Raw genomic sequence first — 24213 nt, 5'->3', positions numbered from 1 at the left:
GGTCCAGTGGTTGGTAATGAGTCTTAGTGTCAGTGAATTGCATGATGGTAGCCAACGAAGACTAAAATGCTTGCGTGAGATTTTTCGATCCTAAAAAAGGTGAACTTTTATGGCAAAATCACCAACTGTTTTTTTTTTTTTTTTTAATTCTAGTGATGTATATAGTTATAAAAACTGTGGCCATAAATCAAGGACCACTTCCATATTCAGAAAAGTACTTATTTTTGGGTATGCTTTTGTGCATTTAATCGATCTCCGCTATTATGGCCACTAAGTACGTACCTATACTTGGGTATACTTAATTAGCTATCATACCTCTAGTACATAAAAGTTAGAAAAATTGAGAACAAAATAATTATCAAGTAAAGTGAGGCATATTCAATAGGGATTTTAAAGAATTTTAATTATTTTAATAAATTGAGGAATATTTAATTAGAATATTAAATGTTTCTTTAAAATTTAATGTGTATTCAATCAGAACTTTATGATAGTTTATTAAAATACTTAAAAAATCTGAGTGTACTCAATTAGAATTTTAAAGAAGTTTATAACATTTCAGAGGTATTCAATTAATGATTTATCGTTTATTTACCACTTAGTTCAACAGTCTAGTGGTATTCCTTTACACTTATAAATGAGAATTTTTAGGTTTGATTCTCGTCGAATGTGAATATGAACCACACTATTGCTAGCCCATCATGAAGCTAAGCCCACCCTTCACCCCCTTAATGTAGATAAAATCATTTATTAAAAAAAAGGGATTTATTTTTAAAAGGTGAGGAATTTGAAGAAATTGGAGAGATTTCATAACGTATTTGAAGAATGCACAATCTCACCTCCCCCTTGAGATTTCAAACGAATTGAATCAAAATTTTATGTAGAATTTCTACAAATCAATTAAACTCCATCAAAATCCAAGAATTCATAAATTCTGTTAAATCTCTCAAAATTTCAATTGAATACATTCTCTATTGCATTTGAAATGAAATTGAAAAGATTATTCATAAGAGTAATGTTGCACTTATATTTGTCCCACCTCTCTAATTAAGATATTGACCCACCAACACATGTCCATTCTATCTATATTAAAAAGATGGTACATATATCGTATGAAAAATACATTTCCATACAGTAAGCATAACATTTTTTTTTAATTTTAACATCAAATGTTACCCTTGAGGCAAAATCGAATGTCATGACTATGGAGTCACTAGTACTAGCCTCCTACTACGTGTCTACTCTGCTACATTACGTTGTACCTTGTGTTCACACAGAATAAAGTGTTACCACGTTGAAAAATCCATATATGTCGGCCAGATATATGTAGGCCAGATACCCTTAGCCCTCGGGCATCGACTTTTATTTTATTTTTGTGAAAAATACAAAACGGCACTAATTGCAGGTTACAAGCGTATTAAGTTAGGTAGGTTAATTCATTAGGAAGTACTTATAATTGTACTAGTATGCTTGTTGACCAAGAAGCACGAAGAAAGAACCGGCGCAGATTTTTCTAATAATCATGATTAACATGCCTCTGTCAGGCCCTCGGGTACTAATAATGTGTCCGGTCTTGAATAAACACTACACACACGCACACAAAAATTGACATATGCCAGCGAGAGAAGATAATGACTTGATCGGTCGAATCACTAAATTAATGTGGAGCGACCTTTTCTACATGTAACAGTTTTAATTAAGAGTTCCGTGTCTAAATTAAGGAGAGAACTAGAACTAAATAGAACTAAACTTGTTTTAATTGGAAGGAAAGAAAAAAAAAATAGGAGAGAACTAGAATTTAGAACTAAACTTGTTTTAATTGGGAGTTTCGTGTTTTAAATTAACTCATGCTATAATAAGTCTTATATAATTTAGTATACTATATCTTAGATTCGTGAAATTCAAACTCGTGGCTAGCTCGTGGATTAATGAGTTATACTAATTCAAATGGTGTGATAGAAAGTTTAGCATACATTTTCAGTTGGGTTGTACTAGAAGTCAAAATAGTCACGACGAGAAGAAAACCTAAATCTAACAAAGTGATTATGGGCTCGGTTAGAAATGCTTTTAGTATGGATTAAAGTGCTTTTGGCCCCTTATATGAAGAAAAAAATGAAAAAAAATGGGATAGGATGCCCAAAGCCATTTTAAAGCAAAAAAAATGCAATGAATGGGGTCAATTCATGGTGAAAAAGAAGGAAAAAGGCTCAACTACTTAGGCCATCTACAACCGAAGGGCCGAAAATAGTCCGAAAATCGTCTCCAATAGAGAGATAGGCTAGAGGGCTCATGGGCCCCACAGAATCTGAAAAGGCCAAAGGGCCAATCGGCAGGGTTGGATTTTGCATTATTCTTGTTGGTTATATCTGACAGGATTGTATTTATTTATTGTCGGTTATATCCGATAGGAATGGTAGGAATTTTTTTTTGGGCCTTTTTATTTTATTTTATTTTTTTATGAATTTAAAAAATTCCTTTTTTTTTCCTATAAATACACAATTTCTCACATAATTTTCACCATCCATACTATCTCACTTCATTCTATTTCAATTCTTCACATAAATTTAAATAATAAATTATGTTTGGCCCTTGGTTGGAGATAGTTTTTTGTGACAATGCTAAAACGAGCTATATAGCCCTTGGTTGGAGATGGAGGCAAATATGACCATGTACTATTCATTAAAATATTAATTTATTGGAGGGACAGAGGATTAAAACGAGCTATCTAGCCAGCATTCGGTTGGAGATGGCCTTACATATCTCTTTTTCTCTCTTTTTTTAGCCCCCTCTTACATGGTCGAATGGTTTTTTTAGCTCTAGTCTTTGATAGTCTGAGAGCGTGACAACAACATTTCTCAAAATATCTGATCTTTGAGATTTTATTAAGAATTGATTTCAAAAATGTTTCCACTAAAGATGTTTTCAGTCATTTTAAAAGTATTTCCAAACGAAACCTATGTATCCATGTAGTGGTGTTATTATCGGAATGCCATTGTGAACTATGTACCAAATGGGTTGACTTCAACTGACTCTAATGTCTGCCACAATTGTTTCGAAACATTGTATTGAGAAGAAAAGTAGTGTATGATATTTTTTGGTTTACGCACGCGGGAAATTAGTTTGTGTATGCTTGTAGCTCTCTATAAATACCACAGAAATTATATGCTTGATCTGCAAGACATAACAAAAGCAAAAAACAAGTGTACGTACCTAAGTATCTGTGAGTGTGTCAGTATCTAAAAACACAATATCGCATGGATTCTCAAGAAACTATGGTTAAGAATCTTGTAATGAAAGTTAAACAGGAATTGTTTTCACCTGATTTTGATCTTGTTTCTCTTGTTCCTCCTTCTCCTTACGACATTGCGTGGCTGTCAATGATTCCGAATCCTCACCGAGGATCAGATGAACCCTTGTTCAAAGGATGCTTGGACTGGGTGGTCGAACACCAAACCACAGGAGGCTTTTGGGGAGATGATGACCACGTTCCAACCATAGAGTCCCTCACTTCAACTCTTGCTTGCATTGTTGCACTTGCCACATGGGATGTTGGCCATGATGCCATTCAGAAAGGTACGTAAAAAAAAAAAGTAGTTGATCAAATTTCGCAAACCCCGGAAAAATTTACTGTCGAAAATACCCGTTTATGCAGTTGGAATAATTGGTTGTTACGATTTTTTCCTATGTTTATTGTTTAGGGCTGGCATTCATCCATGCAAGTACAGAGAAGCTACTGGAAGAGCAAAATAATTCTTTTCTTGAGTGGTTTGTGATTGTTTTCCCAGCAATGGTAGAACTTGCAGAGAGCAAAGGACTGCATGTTCATTTTTCTCATGGTTCAACAGCACTGGTAGAACAAGTCTTCCAAAAGAGACAACAAATATTCCAAATGCATAGGTATATATAGTTTTTTGTTTTTATAATTTATCTAGAAATAAAGATAAAATACAAGAAAGAAATTAGGGATGAATAAGGATAGGTGATTAATCAATGGTGGGTAGAACATGGAAGAAATACACATTAAATGATACACAACATGAAAATTAAACATAGAAAAGAATTTTATCATAGATTTTCTTTTTTAGTTTTGGTTTTCATTTTCTATTGCACTACATGTGTATTTCTGCCTCCTCCCACACTGCTGCACTTTCTTCCTATATCAAATCAAAAGCTTATTGAATCTAGTTTTTGTCGAAATTTTTATCAAATTGACGCCTAAATATTTAATCTAGTTTTCGTTGGGCAGGTTGGTGCAAAGTGGTGGTCAGCAACAGTACTGTTCACTAGAACTCATGCAATACCTGGAAGCTTTGCCTGAAGCATATGATATTAACCTCAATAAGACTCTACTACTATGCCAAAGTGAGGAAGATGAGCTGTTAATCCAATCCCCATCAGCTATTGCATATGCTTTTATGAAGACAGGACGCAAGGTGTTCTTGTCCAAATTGAATTCTATTGTCAAGAGATGCGGGTTCTCAGGTACGTAGGACATACATGCATGCAATTCAACTCCAACTATTGCCCAGATTCCCAATAATGTTTGTTTATGTTTTGTTTTTTTCTTCCTATGATGTGATTTTTGGTCTACGAAGCGTAATGTGCTGTCACCTGTACAAATGTCATAACACTATTATGTACACACACACACGAGATATGTCTGAGTATACTATATTATTCTTTTAACTGTTAAACTGTTCTTAAAATATAAATATAAATATAAAGATCTCACGTTTAAAAAATTAAGTTATCGTACACTCGGTAGCATTGTAGAATTTTTTATATACACTTTACCAAAAAAAAAAAAATCATTAAATGACAAGTTAACCACACAAGTGGTTTGTAACTTAGTTGGTTAAACAACATTCGTCCTTGCACCCAAAGTCTCGTGTTCGAATATCCCTCCCCATATTTACAAGTAATGTAGATTATTTTAGCATCTGTAAAAAAAATTGACAAAATTAACCACATGAACTCAAAGAGTAATACAACTCTAGTATACGTGTACAGTTCCAGCGATCTACCCCATGGATGAAGACCTTCTAAGGGTTTGTCTTGTTAATCGGATTGAGAGGCTGGGACTGGCAGAGCATTTCATGGCAGAGATAACAAGTATGCTGGGACAAGTGTACAGGTGACGACCTAATATTCATCATTAAGCAATATACGCACACTATTAATCTGGTTAATTAATTAATTTTTTTTACCCAGAAGTTACATCAGCTGCGAAGAGCCAAAGAGCAAGGAAAAGCACGCCATGCCATTACAACTATATAAAGATTCACTCGCATTTCGACTTCTCAGACTTCACGGTTATACAGTATCTCCTCGTAAGGATCAGTTAATGCTTAATTGCTGATATATGTACATGCTTTCAAATTATAATATTTGTGACGACTTTGAAACCTAGTTGTTTCTAGTTTCGTTATGATGTTGTAACTCTGTTGTGACACTCTGACAGACGTTGTAAAATTTTGTATATGTCATATTGTTTATCAAAAAAATCAGTTTATTTATTAATATACATACCAAATTTGTTAATATTTGCAGGGAAGTTCTGCTGGTTCCTTCATGATGAAGATATAATTGTGTACATAGAAGAGCACCATGAAATTTTTCTGAGTGCCATGTATAATGTCTACAGGGCAACTGATGTGACATTTAGAGGAGAAAGTGACCTTGAGGATGTTAAGGAATTCTCTAAAAGAATACTAGAAAAGGAAACATTAAAAGATTCTAAGAATCTGGTTGGGCCTACTAGTATGAATGACTTGCAAGACCAGGTATATATTATTCAAAATAAATATAAGGGATTTTTGAACATTATTTCTTGTAAAAGATTAAAATTTAAAAAAACTTGATGCTAGATTAAATATTCAATTTAATCCTTTGAGTGTACTTTTATCAAAATTTACATTCAATTTTTCTATTTAATGTGTATTTTTATTTAATCTCTCCATATTAAATTTTAATTTTATTAATATGCACATATTTAATTTTTTTAATTAGAAATGAACGTAAATGAGAAAATATTAAAAAAAAATTGTGATACAAAAATATATAGATACTACATAAGTGTACATAAATGATTGTGCCAAAATATATAAAATTGACTTTTTTGTACCAAAATATTTGTACCTACATGATTATACCGAAATATATTATAATGAACCTAAATGTATGTACTGAAATGTATTATATTGAATTAATGTACCTAAATGTCAATACCGAAATGTATGTACCAAAATGTACGAACCTAAATGTCAATACCGAAAATGTATGTACCTAAATATCAATACCAAAATGTATGTACCTAAATGTATTTACCGAAATAATAATTTAATTAATGTATCAAATGTGTGTATCAAAGTGTATGTAACGAAATGCATTATATTGAATCAATGTAACTATACATGTTTGTACCGATAGATATACCAAAATATTCAAATGTATTAATGTACCTAAATGAACATACAAAATTGTTATCGGAATATATATTATAAAAAATTTAGTTGCCTAAATGTAGACATTAAAATATATTTTGATGAATGAAATAAAAATTAAATTTGAATGTAATTAATACATTAAAATAAAAATAAAAAGATAAAATAAAACATCAAAATACAACTAATAAATGATATGATTAAATGTGCTAGGGACTAAAATTGGATTTTAATCTTACATATGGTTATAATCTAAAACTCATCTTTTTTAAGGATTAAAATGAAGTTTTCTATAAATATAATAAAAATTGCAATAAGAAAATATATTCAATCATTATAATTAGTTATTTAATGATCATCTCCTAATTAATTTTGTTGCATATCTCCCTTGAGTAGATTAAGCATGAAATTGGTACTCCATGGCTTGCTCGGTTGGATCATCTGGAGCACAGGAAGTTCATTGAGAGGAAAGAGCCTGTTGGTTCATGGACAGGGAAGGGCTTATCCTGCAGGTAATTAGATTAATACTAATTAATTGAATAGATTAAGACAGTCAAATCACTGATTAAGCAGTTTAATTTATTAATACCTTGCAGATTGTCATGTCAATGCAATGCCATGCTGCTACAACTTGCTATGGAGAACTATACACTACGGCAGTCCATGTTCAGAAATGAATTAAAGGAGTTAGAAAGGTTCGTACTCACTCGATCTCTATATTTCCATTTTTTAAAAATTTAATACTGGAATTAGTCAACCATGAAAACCTTTTTCTTTTTCTGTTGTGGGTGAAAAATTAATCATGCAGGTGGTCAAAGGACATTGGTCTTGTTGACATGGCGTTTGCTCGACAGAAAACCGCGTACTGTTATTTTGCAGTTGCTTCAACAGCATCACATTTTTCCCTGTCATATGTACGGCTCGCAGTTGTGAAAGCCGCAGTTCTTGTTACAGTTGCTGATGATTTTTTTGACAAGGAAGGTTCGATGAATGAATTGGAAGCTCTTGCCAATGCCGTCGAGAGGTACAATATATTAACGTATGATAATTTTTTTTTTTTGTCAAATATTAATGTATGATTATTGTGTGCACGGGTTATGTTTTGAATCTCGCATGCATGTTCTAAGCGGATATATATAGGGGTGTGATATCCACACACCCTTTTTTACTTCTCCCACACCTTTTTAGTTTTCTGCCGTCAGATCGGATGAATTAAAGAAGATCAACGGACAGAAATTAACAAGGGTGTGTGAGAAGTAAAAAGGGGTGTGTGGATAGCACACCCCTATATATAATCCACGTATAGAAATTTAAAGTAACTCTTGTTATTATTTTTAACTAATTAAATGTGTACATCACACAGATGGCAGGAAAAAGGACTGGATGGACATGGAAAAGCTATATTCAAGGCTCTAAAAGATTTTGTTGATGACATTTCTTGGCAATTCTTCAAACAAAATGGATATGACATAAAGAGTTCTCTTCAGGATCTAGTAAGATTTTTGGTAAAATAATTCAGTTCACATAATTGTAAAAAAATAATAAAATGTGTTACTTAATCTTCTTTTCTCTCTTTGCCGAATGAATTTAGTGGCATCAAACATTTGTAAGCTGGTTAAATGAAGCAGAATGGAGCAGAAATGGGCATCCCTTGTCAATTGTTGAGTACCTCCAAGTAGCCAAAAGCTCCATTGCTTCACAGACTATTCTTCTTTCAGCTGCTCTTCTGCTTGATACACCTCCAGGATTAGAGATCCTCAAGTCCCCTCAAAGTTATCCACTTACAAATTCACTTATGCTTTTGACACGGCTTTTGAACGAAATTCAAAGCTATCAGGTATATGATTTATTGGGACCATCATACTGTCATATAATATTATTAATGTACCTGATATAATAGTAGTGAACGACTAGATTGTTACATTAGGCACACAAGGTATATCTTTAATAAAACATGTTGTGACAAAAATAAATAAATACACATAAATCGATTATTGATAACTTCACGTGGTGGTGGGATAATTAGACCGAAATATCTCCCAGACGAGAAATTCATAATGACCACATTCTTGATTAGTTGTCACCATGTTAATTTAGTATAATTTTAACTAATGGGGAAAATTGAATGATTTCATTGCAGAAGGAGCAACAGGAGGGGAAGCCAAACCTTGTTCTGCTACACATGAAGGAAAATCCCAATTTAGGGGTTGAAGAATCAATTGGGATTATACAGAAGGTATTGGATGAAAAGAAGAAAGAGTTTCTAGAACAGGCTCTGGTGATTAATGGAATCGATGGTGATGATATGCCAAAGGCATGCAAAAAACTCCACCTCTCCTGCCTCAAAGCCTTTCAGATGTTTTTCAATTCTACAAATGCATATGACTCCCCAACAAAATTGCTTCCTGACATCAACAAAGCAATTTATGATCCCTTGAAAATTGATGCACACGGAATATTACGGAAGGATAAAACTAAAAGTTTGGCTAGCTATGGAAAATCCCAGACTACTTGTGCTGTGAAAGTCCAAGGGAACTTAAGGAAAGAATTTGTGGCCAAACCTTCCTTTGGACATGAGGTCTTGTCACTTAAGCTGAGAAAACCAACTATTTTTACGACATTTCGGAATTCCAAGGTTTGCATCTATTCCGGCTACTAGGGGTAAAACTCCTTCTTTAGCTACATCCACTCGTCTTGTTAGTGCAGAAATAAATTATAAAATTGTTCAGATTGTAAAGCAGAATAATAAAAAGATGAGTGCGAAAATGGCTAGTTAGTCACCTTAATGTAATTGTTGAGAGTGCATTACACATTTATGGAGAAAAGACTTTGCATGGACTTATAAATAAGTTGGATTACTCTCCAGTCTCCATATTGCCTATTAGTTTTATGGTGAATCTTACTATATCTGGCCGTTGTTGCATATACATGTTTATGTTGATGTATAATAATTTTTATGACTGGAATTGTACCTCTTACATATATAAATAATTTCTTTGGAGTGGAGTTCTATAGAGCATTGTACATATTATTTTGCTTGCTTCCCCTTTTTGCTAACAAATTATTATTGACACACAAAAAAATTAATTGTGCACTCTTTATAAGAGTATTTCTCTTTCTAAATGCAAAAATTTAGAGTGCATAATTAGATTTTTAGAAGGCCAATAACAATTTCCTAAAAGTAAATCAATTAGCTAGGAAGATAACTTATAACATAATTTTAAATCTTGTTTTACATACCAACCAGATTTATCTTAAGAATGGGTACATTTTAAGATTAAAATTTTGAAAAATTACATGAATGAGTACATATAAGATTAAAAAATTGAAAATATTTTTTTAAAAGACTAATCGGTACAAACTTATTCTAATTTTTTATTGTCACAGCCTGTCCAGAAATATTTATTTTCGACGGCTTGAAATTACTTATTTACCCTTGGACGTTTTGTGTGGTTATGTGGGTTAAGTTTTATTTGGACCAATTCAAAGATTTTCCTAAGTTTTTGGAACACTTTAGACTTAAATGTTTGTTTTGTGTATTGAAGGACCATGTAGGACCACCACACACCGACACACACACTCAACCTTTCCCCGTGCACTCTCTCTCTTCTCCTTTTTGATTTTTTTGCTACGTCCGTACAAGTGTAAGGATAAATCTCGAACTCTCTCATTCAAACGCGGATCGATGTCAAGAAGGTAAGATTCGAACTCCTTGCAAGCTTTTGAGTTCGTATATGCTATTTTTAGAACTTGACCGGTGCGTGGCGGCGTGTGGGTGGTCAGAAATTTTTTCTAAAAATATGGGGATGTTCGTGAGGTTGTGTAGATCACGTTGATATATTCAAACATCCCATTTAAGCAATGTATGAGAAGTTATTAGCTAGTATTGGTTATGTGCTTTAAATTAATATTTTTATAGTTGTTTTGCATATAGGGGAGACTTATCTCGAGGACAAGCGTAGTCAAGGATGACTCGGAGGCTACGACCTTTCGACATACCAGTGAGTGGGCTTTTGGTTTTCAGTATATATTTATATACTCGATATTTTCCCAGAAAATGAGTTTAAATGAAAGTATGCTTTGAAATGTCATGCATATAAATTTATATTCAGCATATGAATTAGTATATGATGCATAATATATAATTGCAGTGTTGTGGACGCTCAGGTAAGCCCAGGTGAGTTTATGAATTGTGAATGTGAATAACGGTTGTGATTAATTGAGAAGCATAGAGCTCATAGACCTGCATCCCGGGTGATTGTGATTTAGTCAGAGATATGGTACATGCATGTTTATAATGTCACCTCTCGCACCTTATGCTGACATTGGATCCAATTTAGGTGCACATTCTTGTCGTACAGACCATCATAGATGGTTCCGACTCATATGTGACTAGCGATTTATCGCACAACTATCATGAGAGAGTAGCATTGAGCATAACTATATTACACCCAGTCCTGTCGTACAGACCATTACAGTGGTTTCGACTCGTGTACAATGTAGTGCCGTATAGGTCACTTGCAGTGACTCCGGCTAGATTGATTAATGAGCAATGAATTCAGCCGTATAGACCTTGCAGGGGTTCCGGCTAATATGTTATTTATCCATGAATTTATTTTCACCTGAGTTACTCATTCTGTTATATATTTGGCATGGCATACTTATGTTTGTGGTTATGTGAAGCATGATTTGAATATATATATTTATATTCTATTTTTGGGAAAAATTATATATGTTTTACGGCGAGGGGTTAGAGCATTTGATAAATGAAATAGTTTTGAAAAGCTTTGTTTTTGCCCACTCACGTTTTCTGTTTTGCGCCCCTCCAGGTTTTAGGTAAGCCTGATCGTTGGTGGCTCACAAGGATTGAACAGAGGTTCTGACAAATTATCACAATGTAGGACATCTTTGGGTGTCGTTTAATTAGTACTTATTTTTTGGACTGAACTTAGGCTACTTATGCTCTGATTTGTGAATTCACACATTTTCGAGCACTTACCTTAGCTAGTACTCTTATGAATTGGTTTTTAATTATTCGAATTCTTTATTATCCTTCTTGATTCCGCACTGTGCACTTAGCTATGTCACCCTCACGTGACGGCCAACATACCCCAATCACCCTCAATCTATATAGCAATTAATCTAATCAGCGTTTAAGTTCCACAAGAAAAAGATTGCTGAACATATAATTTCTTCGAATTTCCATATGGCTAACACAATCACATGTCTCTTTCTGTACATCCTATCATCAACTCTTATCACTACCGAGAGTGACCATGGCAAAACAAGGGTTGAGCATTAAGCTAATCCACCACGATTCCCCCGAATCACCCTTCTACCTGTTGAGGATAGTGATCCAATACTTAATAAGATGCCACTTGTCATTAGATAAGGAAGGTTGTTATATTAGGTAGTTACAAGATAGCTTAAGAGATAAGGTTTACTGTGTAAAAGAATATAAGTATGTAATGTTCTGAACAGCAAATGTAATGAAATAGTCTTTAGTATTGAACGACTCTCTCTTTCTTCTTCTCAAGATATCTCTGTTCTTCGTCTTTTCATCTTCTTCTTCTTCATCATATTACAGTAAGATTTACATGGTATCATCGCCGGAATTGCTAATCGCTCGGTGATTGATCTTGGTTCTATTGCTTCCGCTCTATTTCTTTCCTCTATCTCTGATCATAATTCTTCTCTTCTTGAGTTCTTTGGTTCTCTTCTTGCGTTCTTTGGTTTTTTTGTGCTTCTTCAGCAGTGCTCGAGCAAGAACTAGTTTCTTGCACACCAGGTGTTTGTTAAAACGTTTCTGCGATATTGAAGTTCGAATTGTTCACCAATGGTGACATCTTCTCAGCTCCAGATTGTTCAGTCTCCGATTACGGCTCTTATCTCTACTGTTTCTACTTCTGTGACAGCCAAGCTTGATGAATCAAACTACCTGACTTGGAACTTTCAGGTTCAATTGATGCTCGAAGGTCATGGAATTATGGGATTTGTTGATGGGTCCATGCTGTGTCCTTCAAGGTTTCTTACTGCGGCATCCAGTGGTTCAGAGGTCAATTCTTGCACTTCATCCATCCAAGTCGAATATGAGGATTTCAAGATTTGGAAGATGCACGATCGAGCGCTTATGCAGTTGATTACTGCTACCCTCTCACCACCTGCTGTCTCATGTGTTATTGGCAGTACAAGTGCTCAAGATATCTGGAATCGCCTAAAAGAGAAATTTTCCACAGTGACTCGTACCAGTATCTTTCAATTGAAATCTGACCTCCAGATTATCACAAAGGGTAATGATTCTATTTCGTTATATTTGCAACAGATAAAAGAAGCTAGAGATTACTTATCTGCTGCGGCTGTGAAGTTTGATGATGATGATATAGTAATCCTCACTCTCAATGGTTTACCTGCTGAGTTCAATACTATTCGGTCTATTATTCGTGGAAGAGAGAATGTAATTTCTCTTAAGGACCTCCGATCTCAACTACTTGCTGAGGAAGCAATGCTTGCACATGTATCTGCTACTCCTTTCATGTCTGCTATGGTAGCTAGAGATCCTGATCTACAGTTCAATGATAAAGGGTCGAAATTTTGGACTCATTCCAATTCTGGAGATCAGTCAAGCGGTTTTTCTGATGGTAATTCATCTGGTTATAACTCCTCTGGTTATAGACCTTTCTATAATAAGAACAAAAGAAAGGGGAAATTCCAGTATAGTTCCAATTCTAAATTTGCCAATGGCAAACAGTTCTTTAACAATTCCACTCGAGGGATTCTTGGTTCTTCTCCACAAGGTTAATATCCTTCATCCAATTCTCAAGTGTCACCATGTCAAATATGTGGTAAATATGGTCACTTTGCTGATACATGTAGATTTCGGAATACTGAATCTCTAATTCCTGAAGGTTGCCAAATCTGTGGAAAAAGAAACCATAGTGCTCAGTTTTGCCATTTCAGGAATTCAACTGGTCCATCTTCTCATCCATCTATGAATGCATATCATGTTAGTGCTTCAGCACCACCTTTGGGACAACAACTGAGTTCCCAGCAAGTATGGCTCACTGATTCTGGTGCAACCAACCATATGACTGCTGATCTAAGCAATTTGTCTTTGGCTACACCATATCCATCCACTGAAATGATTCAGACTGCTAATGGTGAAGGTCTGAGTGTGTCTCATGTGGGCTCTACTATTTTACAACCTTCTGCTCACAAATTAAAGCTGAATTATGTGCTTTGTGTACCTAAACTCACTCAAAACTTACTCTCAGTACATAGATTATGCCTTGATAACAACTGTTGGCTAATTTTTGATGCCTTTTGTTTTTGGATTCAGGACAAAGTCACAGGGAGAGTACTGTTCAAAGGCCTCTGCAATAATGGATTGTACCCTATTCCTATTCCTACAAGTCCTGCATCCATCAAACCAATTTTTCCAGCTGCTGCATACCTTGGTCATCAAATTAGCTCCAGCCTATGGCATAGCAGATTAGGTCATCCCTCTAACTCTATAGTCTCTCTTATGCTTAAGAAATCCAACATCCATATAGAATCCGATTCTTCTCCAGTGTTGTGTTCTACATGCTTAGAGGGAAAATTTAGTAAATTGCCTTTTGCCTTTGCCTTGTCAAAGTCAAATACTCCTTTTGAGATTGTTCATAGTGATGTGTGGGGCCCTGCTCCTTGTCTCTCTATAGAAGGGTTTAAATACTATGTTACCTTTATAGATGAGTGTACACGATTCTGTTGGATTTTTCCTATCAATAATAAAGCAGCTGTTTGTTCCATCTTTGTTGCCTTTTATCAGTTTGTGTTAAATCAATTTTCTGTATCCATTAAAACATTACAAAGTGATGGTGGGGGTGAATACATAGGGAAACACTTTCAAACTTTTCTGGTTCAAAAGGGTAAAACTCATCAACTGTCTTGTCCTCACACACCAGAACAAAATGGTCTGGCTGAAAGGAAGCACAGACACATTATTGAAACTTCAATCACCCTGTTACAACAAGCTCAATTACCTCTTAGTTTCTGGTCTTTTGCTTGTCAAACCTATGTCTACCTAATTAATAGAATGCCAACTCCAACACTTCATCACCACTCACCATTTGAAGTCTTATATGGATCTGTTCCTGAAGTTACTCATTTAAGAACTTTTGGTTGTTCATGTTACCCATTGTTACGACCATTTAACTCCACTAAGTTGCAGCCCCGAACTAGTAAGTGTGTCTTTCTCGGTTATGCTTCCAAATACAAAGGATTTCTATGTTATGAAGTGTCTAGGAAGAAAGTCTTTATCTCTCGTCATGTTTTATTTGATGAACGGGAGTTTCCTTACCCATCTTTGACAAGTACACAACATTTACTAGTGTCTAAATCACCACCTGTACCAGTGTCCATTCCTACTCCAGTTCCTAATTTTCAAAATGTGCTTATATCTCCAGTTTTACATGCTTCCACATCACCCCCATCACACTCTAGATCTCATGAGTCTCCTTTAGTACAACCTTTAACATCACCAGAGTTTACACTACCTGCTTCCATATCTCCAATCCCAGATCCTTCAGTACGACAACACTCACCACAATCCATTACTGCAGTTGAACAATCATCCTCCTCTACTATCCCTGTGACTCCTGATTTCCAACCGGAGAGACTGCAAGTGGTTCTTCCTATTCCTCCATTAAACTTGCATCCAATGCAAACTCGCTCCAAAAATGGAATTTCCAAGAAAATGGCTCTCTTAGCAACAATCCATGAGAATGATGGCGTAGATTTATCACTGGTTGAACCTGCCACTTACAAATCTGCCTTAAAGAGTGAAGTTTGGTTACATGCAATGAAGGACGAATTGTCTGCATTACACTCTCAGGGCACATGGACCTTGGTACCTCTGCCTCCCCATAAAAACTTGGTTGGATGTAAATGGGTATTCAAGATTAAGAAGAATGCTGATGGCACTATTGGGAGGTATAAGGCTAGGCTAGTTGCTAAAGGTTTCAATCAGGAAGAAGGCATTGATTATGGGGAAACTTTTAGTCCTGTAGTTAAACCAACTACTGTGAGACTTATGTTGGCCTTGGCAGCTAATTTTGGTTGGAAACTCAGGCAATTAGATGTGAAGAATGCATTTCTTCATGGGGTTTTACAGGAGGATGTGTATATGTCTCAACCACCTGGATTCCTTGATTCTTGTCATTCAGATTATGTTTGTAAACTCCATAAGTCTCTGTATGGTCTTAAGCAAGCTCCCCGAGCTTGGAATGAAAAATTCACTAGCTTCCTCCCATCTCTTGGTTTTGTTACAACTTATGCAGATTCATCTCTTTTTGTGAAGCAAGTTGGTTCTGCAGTTGTGATTCTCCTATTATATGTGGATGATATAATAATTACTGGGAATGCTACCTCTGGTGTTGATGATGTTATTACTGCTTTAACCAAAGAGTTTGAAATCAAGGATTTAGGCTCTCTCCATTACTTTCTGGGGATTCAGATTATTGAACAGGCAGATGGTTTGCTTCTCTCACAAGCAAAGTATGTTACTGATCTTCTTACAAAAACAGAGATGTTAGAATCTAAATTCTGTGCCACCCCTTGTTTACCATATAATAGGTTGCTATTGGATGATGGTCATCCATTCAACAATCCTGCCCTTTACAGAAGCATTGTTGGTGCTTTACAGTATCTAACTTTTACAAGACCGGATATAGCATTTGCAGTCCATCAGGTGTGCCAATTCATGCACAAACCTATAGAATCACATTATATTGCGGTAAAAAGGATCCTCCGATATCTTAAGGGTACTATCAAGCTTGGGATTAAATATGTGAAATGTTCTATGGATTTACATGCTTTTTCAGATGCTGATTGAGCTGGTGACCCCAATGACAGGAGATCAACAACAGGTTTTGTGGTATTTCTTGGTCATAACCCTATCTCTTGGTTTTCTAAGAAGCAGCAAACGGTTTCTCGATCATCCACAGAGGCTGAATACCGAGCCTTAGCAACTACTGCAGCTGAACTTGACTGGATTAAACAACTACTTGTGTTTCTCAAAGTTTCAGTTTCTACTCCCACTGTTCTCTTCTGTGATAATATGTCTGCGATTGCTTTATCTTGTAATCCAGTGTTACATCAGCGCACTAAACATATTGAGGTGGACATCCATTTTGTGAGAGAACGAGTTGCTCAAAAGTTCCTTCAAGTTCGCTTTGTTATATCCAGTGACCAGTTTGCTGACATTCTAGCCAAGGGACTATCTGCTCCACTATTTCAGACCCACTGCAACAACCTCAGGCTCGATTGCTCCTCTCCTGAGTTTGAGGGGGGATGTTGAGGATAGTGATCCAATACTTAATAAGATGCCACTTGTCATTAGATAAGGAAGGTTGTTATATTAGGTAGTTACAAGATAGCTTAAGAGATAAGGTTTACTGTGTAAAAGAATATAAGTATGTAATGTTCTGAACAGTAAATGTAATGAAATAGTCTTTAGTATTGAACGACTCTCTCTTTCTTCTTCTCAAGATATCTCTGTTCTTCGTCTTTTCATCTTCTTCTTCTTCATCATATTACAGTAAGATTTACACTACCAACCCAACCTCACACAATAAAAAAGAACTCGAAAACTCTCCTAACCAAAGCCCGCGCCAACTACTTCCGCCAAGGTTTGCAAGCCGCCAATCACATTTATTCTTCCAATGTTGTGCGTCAAATAGTTGACCATCAACTGGAAACTACAACATTGCCAAACTAAGCATAGGCACATTCAAGAAGTCATCACCCATATCTTACTTTCTTCTCATGGACACGGGAAGCGACCTTACATGGATCCAATGCCAAGGGTGTAACGATCCAGGACACCATTGCTTTGTGTAAAGACAACCAATTTTTAATCATTCACAATCCTCTTCTTATCGGAGAATTGCTTGTGGTAGCCACCCCCTTTACCGTCGTGGAATATGCCATGGAAACTTTTGCTAGTACCATGAAGAGTACGGTAGTGGTAGCAGTTCTGAAGGTGAGCTTGCATTAGAAACCCTTACATTTGATTCAGACCCAAGGTTCCAAAAAGAGAAGATTTCAAACATTGTTTTTGGGTGTGGTACTAAACAGACAGTTATGGATCATTGGGGCAAGGAGGGAGGTAATGTTGCGGGTATATTAGAGTTAGGATGGTCGCCTCGATCCCTTGTCACGCATTTAGGCTCTACAGCACAGGCAGGTTCTCATATTACCTCCAAAAACTTGCCCCTAACGATCATTGTCACACTACATATCTCTGATTTGGTAAAGATATACCAACTAATCTGTACTTTCGCAATACGGAAATGTAACATAATCCTGTCTCACTTATTGGTCTAATTGTTGCTTACTTTTATTAACTTGACAGACATTAGTGTTGCAGGCACACCTTTGCGAATTCCACCCGAAACCTTTCTTTGGAAAAGGTCCCGTGGGGGAAACCATAATTGCCTCAGGAGCTCCTTACTCGTGGATAACATTAAACCAGCATACGAAATCTTGGAACAAGCACTGGTGAATCGCTTCTCTAGGATGATAGGCATAAGACCAAAAGGAGTAAGGCAGGGATATGCCAATCTTCCAATAATTACATTCCATTTGGTAGGTGCCGATCTAGTGGTGCAGCCTCCGAGTGCATATGTCGTGAAAATCGATCAAAGGAAATTTGAGTATTTTTGCTTGGCAATGATACCGGAAAGTGATGGAGAAGGTGTAATCACCATAGGTGCATACCAGCAACAAAATTACCGTTTCATATATGATCTTAACAGAAAGACATTGCGTTTTGGACCCCAAGATTGTGTTAAAAATCCATGAATTGTGCTAATCATTAGCAATTATTATACTAAAAATTTCATAGAAGTTTCAACCTCCCTTGAATTGAACATACATATGTGTGACTGTTTTCCTGAACTTTTTCATGTCGATTTGTCATGATTTGAATATCACTGAGATGTTATGGCTCGAACTGATGTACAGCTGCAACTGCATAACCATGAACAAATAAAATATCTAAATCCATCTTAATTAGCTAAAAATTTCTGTAGTGAAAATATTCGAACCATCTTTGCCATTAATTAGGTCATAATCTGCATAAAAACTCTTACATATGTATAAACCATCTCTGGTTTAAATAAGTTTCAAAGAAGTTTGCATTATGATAAGGCTCCATTTGGATGAAATGATTTGGATTTCTTAACGAGGTTGAATTTGCTACAAAAGCTAGAAAACATTAGATTGTGTTTTGTAGTGCATTTCTAGACGCTAAATTCTCCTTATTATTGCACACTATTGTGTATGAATGTTCAAGGCCGTGCCTGAAATTTTGGGGTCTTGTACAAAATTTATAAAGGGAGCCAATCTTAAGACAGTCTTCCAGAAAAAAAGTTGAACAATGTATTGATGATGCTAAAAAGCAATAATTAAAACTGAAATAAACTTTAAAATTTACACTAATTATCAGTTTCTAGATATCATTAAATGTAAAGAAAGCTACAAAAATTACATATTACTAAATAATCAACAATTGGTTCAATCTTAAGAAACCGAATGAGTAAAAGCTTCAAAAAAGTCTAACATTGAAGTTTCACTTAAAATGGTTCTTCATGCATTCTTTGTTGCAAAATCATCAATTAAATATTCATAATCAATTTTGTCTAAAAAACCATTTTCAATCGATATCAAAGCAAGCATATTTAATCTTTCCTGCAACATATATAATTGCAAGTATGATTTGTAATTGTTGTAGAGCCCACTAAAGTATCATTTTTTTAGTACATCGATATTTTTACACTATGGGAGGGGAAGTTCTGCTAAGTCACACAATGGGCAGCCTAATTTGGTATCGAATTTGTCATTCACAAGATTCGAACCTAAACCCTCTCACTTGTAAGCGAAGAGGAATACCACCAGACTGTAGTACTGAGTGACACAAACACAAAGTATCATTAGATTGCTAGAAAATCAAAAGGTGGGATAGTTTATTTATTTTTTTAATAAGAAAAGTGGGAAAATTAGAAAAGAGGGAATTGTAAGTCCCACTTGAAATTCTTTTCTTTTTTTTCGTTCACATTCAGGTATAGTAATGCTGTGTATTAGATAGCAAAATTTTTTTGGGAGCCTCTTAAAGTTTGGGACCCTATTTGGTCGAACACTTCAGTTGTGGAAGATGGATATACCAGCTGTGGATGTCATTCATGCTATAACTATCTATTCATGTCTAATTAATTAATAATGGGGAAAAAAAATTAGATTTCTCTTTAAGTTGTGCATACCCATGAATTAATGATTTACAAAAGAAAGATGACAACATTCATTACTTGTGGATTTTGAGATCTTTCCTTAAACATTACGTGCAACAAATCGGATTCTCTCTTAAAAAGGAATCACCTTTTAAGTTTTCCTTCCCCCATCACATAAGCCATGTGAATCTGTGATCTAGGTTTAAGTTTCACAAGTAAAAGATTGCTTAACATACAATCTAAATTTCCATGGCCAACGCAGTCAAGTTTCACAAGTAAAAGATCAATGTTTTAAGAAATTAGTATTGAGACTAGTCTAAGCAGTTTTTTAGACGGGCTATCAACATCTCTGCCTAGCGAGAGTGGGCTGTAGACTAGCCTAGGCGTTTGGGAGGTGCGCGTAGACGCCTGAGGCGTTGTCGAGGCACCACTTGAAAGCCACCTTATTTGGATCCAATGCCAAGGGTGCAGAGATCAAGGAAACCATTGCTTTTACCAAAGACAACTGATTTCAATAATTTGCAATCCTGAAACATGCCTTGGAAATTTTTGCTCATACCGTTTGGAGTGAAAAGAGTACCATGAATTTAGACTACTCATCAGATGTATGTACCATAAATTAACATTTTGCTAGGACACAATCAGGTCATCGAGGGACTTTAATTGATTCGGGGAGTAATTACTCATGGATTGTTCGACCAGCTGCCTACGAAATGTTGGAACGAGCACTGGTGAATTACTTGTTAGGATTCCTGGCATAACATTGTAACCAGATTTTATCTTGTAAATGTTAGAAGAAACTTCTTATGCAGTCTATTTTATTTTACCTTTGATGCAACTTTGCATTTCAAGTTCGAACATTCATTTGATGCTTAAAAAAACCAAAAACAAAAACAAAAATTGTAATCAATATTTTACTTAAGCAAGTGATCATTTACTACAATGGTGGGAAATAATTAAGTATTTTTGAATTAGATATTGTAGAAATTTCTAACATGTGAAACATCTCAAATGCCATGCATGTATGTTATGAAACACAACACAATCGACGCGATCAACGATAAAATTTTACTCTTAACGATATAGAAATTTTGAGTCAAAGGGAAAACAGTAGAACCAAGCATTTGTAAATTTGTAATGTATGGCAAAGAAAGCAAGCACGATCGTTTTCTCTGATCCACTGAAAAATCGAGAGCCGTGTGTTACTTTCCCGATCAATCAAACACTTGAGTCCCAACAAAAACTCCCACGTAAAAACATAGCCATTTACATCACATTGGATTCCTCAAGTTCTCTGAAAGCTCTCTCGATTAACCCAACAAAATGGCTACCCTTAACACGATCGCAGCTCACAACCTCCCTTCACCCTCAACCTCCTCCTTCGCCACCCAATCTCACAAACCCAACTCGCTTTCACTCTTCTTCTGCACCCAAACCTCCAGCAAACCCCACCCACCACGGCTTCCGGCCTTCCCGACCAGGAAAAAACGAAGCTGGATTGTTAGATCGATCACGGAGGACAGAGAGGTGGTTCCCTTGAAGAAGAAGGATACAGGGGAACAAGATAGCAGCTTGCTGCTTAATGGGTCGGGAGAATTTCAGGCTCTTTCGACATCATCGGAGGAGAAAGGAGAGGGGGATGATTTGGATAAGCTGACGAGCAGAGCTATTAATGCGTTAATTGTTCTGGGATTTGGGACCCTTGCGGTCTCTAAGTTGCTCACAATCGACCACGATTATTGGCATGTAAGTTATCTCATTCATGTGTATATGTGTATAGGTGTACATATTGGTACGTGTGTTCATGGATTATGTGCTCATATGAATCTTGGAAGGGTTTCCTCTGATGGGTTTACCTTAATTTGTTGGTTAATTGATTAAAGTTTTCAGCTTTAATTCTGGAATTGGTTGATCCTTAATACTTTAATCTATACTTAGTTAAGTTTCACTGCCGGATTTGGAACATCTTTTAGTAGAATGATGAGCCGAATCGAAATTGTTATCTGTGAATTCATGGATTTTGATGCAAATAAGCTGCAGAATGTTTAAAGGGTTTTCTTTTTTGTCTTAATTTGGTAATTTGCTTTAAGTTTCCAGCTTTGTTTTTGGAATGGGGTTGATCCTTAATACTTCAGAAGTTAACCTATACATGGTTGAATGATGAGCTGAATCGAAATCGAGTTCTTTTTCTTCTCTATATTGAATAAGATGGTTGCCTCAGTAAGTTGTTGTATTTTGGATGTCAAAGCTTAATTTTCGAGACGTTTTTTCAGGGATGGACACTTTATGAGATACTAAGATATGTACCGGAACACAATTGGATTGCATATGAACAGGCTCTCAAAGCAAATCCTGTTTTTGCCAAAATGGTGATAAGTGGGGTTGTCTATACTCTAGGAGATTGGATTGCTCAAGTAAGTCTCTCTTCAGATAAGATTAGATAAAGTTCATCTCAATCATGACTTGTTTTTGTGGCTTCTAAGTTGTTTCCTATTGTATGTGAAGTGTTTTGAAGGGAAGCCGCTTTTGGAGTTTGACCGGAAACGTATGTTCAGATCAGGCCTTGTTGGCTTTACTTTCCATGGATCTCTTTCCCATTATTATTACCAATTTTGTGAGGTGATGGTTCTGGTCTATATTTGCTTATTTCTAGCTTGTTTGATGGGTTTCTATGAATGGCTAAAATTATCGACTCTGATTTTCAGGCTCTTTTTCCTTTGGAGGATTGGTGGGTGGTCCCTGCCAAAATAGCCTTTGATCAAACAGTGTGGTCAGCGATTTGGAACAGCATCTATTTTGTGGTTTTGGGGTTCTTGCGTTTCGAATCCCCAACCAAGATTTTTGATGAACTTAGGGCTACATTTGTGCCCATGCTGACTGTGAGAAACTCTTCTAAATCTTCCTTAACAGTTTTGCATGTCTTGTTTTTGTTTTTGTGATTGTCTTTTGCTTGTTTTGAATGGATTACGAGATTATTTTCTTACCAGATAGAGTTGGATTTCTGAAAAAACATTGAGGATATGTTCACTTGTATCTGATTCAAGTTCTCTGACTCAGTTATCATTGCTTGTTTTGCTTCATATGCTGCTTAAGTTTAATAATATTTCATATCACAATAACAGATAAACGGAATATGTCGTAAAGTACAAAAGTATAGCTAAAAGATGAAATTTGAGCTAATGGGTCTCCAACAGTAGAATTGCTTCTTTCACTTGTACTTATGCAATCATACCAGCAGAGCTTAGTGTTATACCTGAAAAAAGTATATACAAAGATCAAGGGGATAGAGGAAAAAAGGAAATTCATTTTTTCAGATATTAGTTTACGTTAGGAACTAGCAAGTAAAATCAAGTAGAAATTGTTATAATGCTGTATTTGATCTAAATGCTTGTGGTGGTTTGAGTTTTTAGTGAATACAGGTTTAATTGGTATGTTATAAGTTGTAACCTACTTATATCTGTGAGTCAACTGGCATGACAGGCGGGATGGAAGCTTTGGCCATTCGCTCATGTCATTACCTATGGCCTGATCCCTGTTGAACAAAGGCTTCTTTGGGTGGACTGTGTGGAGCTAATTTGGGTTACTATTCTCTCAACGTAAGCCTCCAATCTTAGTTCTTTTATGTGGCGAGAATTTCTGTGTGCGAACCCCTACCCTGAGAAGTGTAATCTGCCCTATTTTGTATGCATTTTAATTTCAACATGCATATATCGTCTCTCACTGATTAAATTTTCTTTGGGTAGTTATTCAAATGAGAAGGCAGATTCTAGTTTATCTGAGGCATCTTCTGGAGCAGATTCTGCTTCTTCGTCAAGCAGTTCTTCAAAGGTACGTCATGTTAGCAGTCAGTGAAGGGCATATTTCAGAATATCAATACATGTTTAGGTCCAATAATGAATTCTTCAAATAATGAATTTGTGATTCCGTGGGCAGGACTAAATTTTGAAAAGCATGGACCCCATTAGGGTGTGGAAGTCAAAAATTCGATACTATAAGTGCGAGTAACATACTCGTTGAAAGGGGAGATCGTCATCCATTGGATGTGCAGACCCCCATATACTAGGAAGCGGCATGGGATAGCTTGGGAGACCAGCAATTATTGGTTATCCGAACCAAACACATACGACACGAAGAATTATTTGTCCCTCAGGTGTGTTATATATTCGTTCTCAAATTCAGTCAGATCTCCCTGGCGATCTCGTGCTATGTATATGTATTGGAGTAGCTGTAAATTTCAACAGGTACTGCAACTCATGTTGCAGCTTGGAGAAACTGTATACTTGTAATTATAGTGCCACAAAGATGAGTAAGAAGATTGAGATTTTGCAACTACATTTTGTTCGAGGTTGAAGTTGAAATGACTGCCTTTTTCGGAAAGTTTTGAGAACACTGCTTGGCTCCTTCCTCGGAATGAGCTTCATCTTCCTTACGAATCGTAGTTTCACGTATATGCCGCAATAATTTATATAGTTCGGTTGTTTATTACCGAACTGGCCTTTCATATTCGG

At 35.9% G+C, this 24213-nt stretch overlaps 3 protein-coding genes across 3 annotated transcripts; all 3 read left to right on the top strand.

Moving 5' to 3' along the window:
• The first annotated feature begins 3251 nt into the window (after positions 1-3251).
• Positions 3252-7519, top strand: LOC108169295 (S-linalool synthase-like). The gene is made up of 8 exons (XM_029096968.2): positions 3252-3570; positions 3696-3894; positions 4244-4479; positions 5008-5109; positions 5548-5780; positions 6837-6952; positions 7037-7135; positions 7249-7519. Exons 1-8 carry the CDS (start codon positions 3252-3254, stop codon positions 7517-7519), a joined length of 1575 nt encoding a protein of 524 aa, XP_028952801.2.
• Positions 7520-17406: 9887 nt separating this feature from the next.
• LOC139193309 (uncharacterized) lies at positions 17407-18281 on the top strand. Its single transcript, XM_070816293.1, has 3 exons — positions 17407-17460; positions 17556-17664; positions 17833-18281. Exons 1-3 carry the CDS (start codon positions 17407-17409, stop codon positions 18279-18281), a joined length of 612 nt encoding a protein of 203 aa, XP_070672394.1.
• Positions 18282-20817: 2536 nt separating this feature from the next.
• Positions 20818-24037, top strand: LOC103417101 (uncharacterized). Its single transcript, XM_008355302.4, has 7 exons — positions 20818-21451; positions 21979-22119; positions 22211-22324; positions 22411-22584; positions 23186-23301; positions 23449-23533; positions 23639-24037. The coding sequence occupies exons 1-7, from the start codon at positions 21029-21031 to the stop codon at positions 23642-23644; spliced, it is 1059 nt and encodes a 352-aa protein (XP_008353524.1). The 5' UTR covers positions 20818-21028; the 3' UTR covers positions 23645-24037.
• The last annotated feature ends 176 nt before the right edge of the window (positions 24038-24213 follow it).

Source organism: Malus domestica, chromosome 17 (genome assembly GCF_042453785.1).
Source record: "Malus domestica chromosome 17, GDT2T_hap1".
Taxonomy (NCBI): Eukaryota; Viridiplantae; Streptophyta; class Magnoliopsida; order Rosales; family Rosaceae; genus Malus; species Malus domestica.
This window is presented reverse-complemented; position numbering and strand designations above follow the sequence as displayed.

What these genes read in the sequence shown, in the direction of transcription:
- LOC108169295 (XM_029096968.2), top strand. Translation starts at nt 3,252, where the DNA reads ATGGATTCTCAAGAAACTATGGTTAAGAATCTTGTAATGAAAGTTAAA. An exon ending in CCATGATGCCATTCAGAAAG is followed by an intron (nt 3,571 to 3,695) that starts GTACGTAAAAAA and finishes TTTATTGTTTAG; the next exon opens with GGCTGGCATTCATCCATGCA. An exon ending in TTTCATGGCAGAGATAACAA is followed by an intron (nt 5,110 to 5,547) that starts GTATGCTGGGAC and finishes TAATATTTGCAG; the next exon opens with GGAAGTTCTGCTGGTTCCTT.
- LOC103417101 (XM_008355302.4), top strand. Translation starts at nt 21,029, where the DNA reads ATGGCTACCCTTAACACGATCGCAGCTCACAACCTCCCTTCACCCTCA. An exon ending in TCGACCACGATTATTGGCAT is followed by an intron (nt 21,452 to 21,978) that starts GTAAGTTATCTC and finishes ACGTTTTTTCAG; the next exon opens with GGATGGACACTTTATGAGAT. An exon ending in ATTATTACCAATTTTGTGAG is followed by an intron (nt 22,325 to 22,410) that starts GTGATGGTTCTG and finishes TCTGATTTTCAG; the next exon opens with GCTCTTTTTCCTTTGGAGGA.
- LOC139193309 (XM_070816293.1), top strand. Translation starts at nt 17,407, where the DNA reads ATGGAAACTTTTGCTAGTACCATGAAGAGTACGGTAGTGGTAGCAGTT. An exon ending in TAGTGGTAGCAGTTCTGAAG is followed by an intron (nt 17,461 to 17,555) that starts GTGAGCTTGCAT and finishes GGTACTAAACAG; the next exon opens with ACAGTTATGGATCATTGGGG. An exon ending in AGGCTCTACAGCACAGGCAG is followed by an intron (nt 17,665 to 17,832) that starts GTTCTCATATTA and finishes TTAACTTGACAG; the next exon opens with ACATTAGTGTTGCAGGCACA.